The following is a 1,801-nucleotide window of genomic DNA, read 5'->3' as shown; positions in this document are numbered from 1 at the left end:
ATTAGCTTATAGTATTTATACTTGAAATAAACCATTAACTGTACTTTAAGCATGCAGACTTGATGTTAACTTGCATGTACACAACCAGCGAACTATACATGAACACAAGGTAAAACTCGGGAATGAAAATAGTTTTTTTCTCTACAAATCTAAACAAATATTGTTTTGGATGTCCAGTTCAACAAACAGTATAAACACATATGTAGGGTCACTAGCTCCCCACAAAGAGGTTGTACTCCTCTAGTTTCTGCCCTGTTAAATGGCAGAGGAACCACACAACTAAATGTTCTTTTCATACGGTCTTCTTTGCAGTAGCTTGCTTGGTGTAGCTTTCGTTGTTGCATTTTTTTCTTATGATGCGTCTCACATCATGGATGCTGATGTTAGGAAATTTCAACAGAGCATGGCCTGTGAGTTAAAACACAAATACAAATCAAAACATTACTTTATAACTGATTTCTCTATCACCAAATTTACCATCCAGAATTAACACAATAAACAGTCAAAGGAGCATGTAGGGATATGCAATTCAACTTGAGTTTTTGTGTATTTTTTTCAGATAAGTTTCTGAATATTAATGCAATCTGCAAAATACTATATTTACATGTAACTGAAAATGTCCTTTAAACGCCTACCTTTACATAGATTAGGGTAAGCGTTTTTAGGGCATCATCAAAGTGGGCTTTTTGTGTGCATTGTTTGCATAATTTGATAACAGGTAACAGTAATTGAACCACCGTCACCTCCAACATGGAACACTACAGTCATTTTGTAAAAAGAACTGTATGAGTAATGCTTAGGAATTTATTTTTAATGAAATTTTCCTTTAATTAAATGCACTCACCAACTATAGCTTCAAGTTTTGTGTTATCGAGTTGTGGCTTGGATTCCATGTCTTTGTGTGCCCCAGACTGTCTCCCCGTCAAACTTGAATGGGACAGCGTTTCCCTGCCGTAGACAAGCACAGCAAGGTCCCCTATGTAGACCGATGGATTTGCAGTCCGCAGACAGTTAAGCTTTCGTCTAGGGACTTTGACATCAGAGCCTGGCACAAGAGACACCTGCAAAATAACAGACTGATCACTTAGATTGTAACTGGTCTAACATTGTTTTTACACAACAAAGTTATGAAAATACAATCATACACATTCCCCGGGAAATCTATGTATTCATCAACACTGCAGTGTGCATATTAACCAAGTTATTATTCCCTGACAAGACAGGAAATCTGGGAGGTGTTTTATTTCCCAATAAAAAACATGAATTAGAGTGCAAAATGCTACTGTGCCACGCAAGGGAGAACCTTGCCACACGGCTGTGTAGTGTCTGCATTGACATTAACCTTTCCAGTGGGAAAAGTGGGAATACCTCCTTGGTTTCCTGTCTGGTTAGGCAATACATAATAACCAGTTAACATGCACATTTACCACACAGTTGAATATGTAGATTTTCCAGGTAATGTGTATAGTCACCGCCAAGTCGTTATAGATTTACCGACAAATTTTATAATCAACATATTGACACATGGACTGTGACATATCTATGTATGAGATTTAGTTACCATATCATCAGACACCACTTCAGGAGAAACGCATGCAGAAGCTGGTGAGTCTACAGATGCTGTTGGTGTTGACCAGTTGGATGCAGAAGTTGAGGTCTGGTGTGTGACTTTTTCAATTACTTCTTTCAACTTTGTTACTATCCGGAAGCTCTGTTAAAAGAATGAAGATATAAATGATTATAAGACCAGGGTGCAAAAGCTTAGATTGTCTGCAGGTTTCAGCAAGATTAATATAAGACA

The 1,801-nt window shown here is 37.5% G+C and overlaps 1 protein-coding gene across 1 annotated transcript in view; it reads right to left on the bottom strand.

Annotated features, from left to right (window-relative positions):
• Nucleotides 1-177: 177 nt before the first annotated feature.
• Nucleotides 178-1,801, bottom strand: part of LOC123966941 — a 6,227-nt gene continuing 4,603 nt past the window's right edge. Inside the window, exons 3-5 of the mRNA XM_046043014.1 lie at nt 1,562-1,711; nt 845-1,061; nt 178-408 (exon numbers count right to left, since the gene is read on the bottom strand). Of these exons, the coding sequence (XP_045898970.1) occupies nt 293-408; nt 845-1,061; nt 1,562-1,711 (483 nt within the window). The 3' untranslated portion in view covers nt 178-292. The remainder of the gene's footprint in view (nt 409-844; nt 1,062-1,561; nt 1,712-1,801) is intronic.

This window comes from Micropterus dolomieu, unplaced genomic scaffold (genome assembly GCF_021292245.1).
Source record: "Micropterus dolomieu isolate WLL.071019.BEF.003 ecotype Adirondacks unplaced genomic scaffold, ASM2129224v1 contig_14600, whole genome shotgun sequence".
In the NCBI taxonomy this organism is placed as follows: domain Eukaryota; kingdom Metazoa; phylum Chordata; class Actinopteri; order Centrarchiformes; family Centrarchidae; genus Micropterus; species Micropterus dolomieu.
This window is presented reverse-complemented; position numbering and strand designations above follow the sequence as displayed.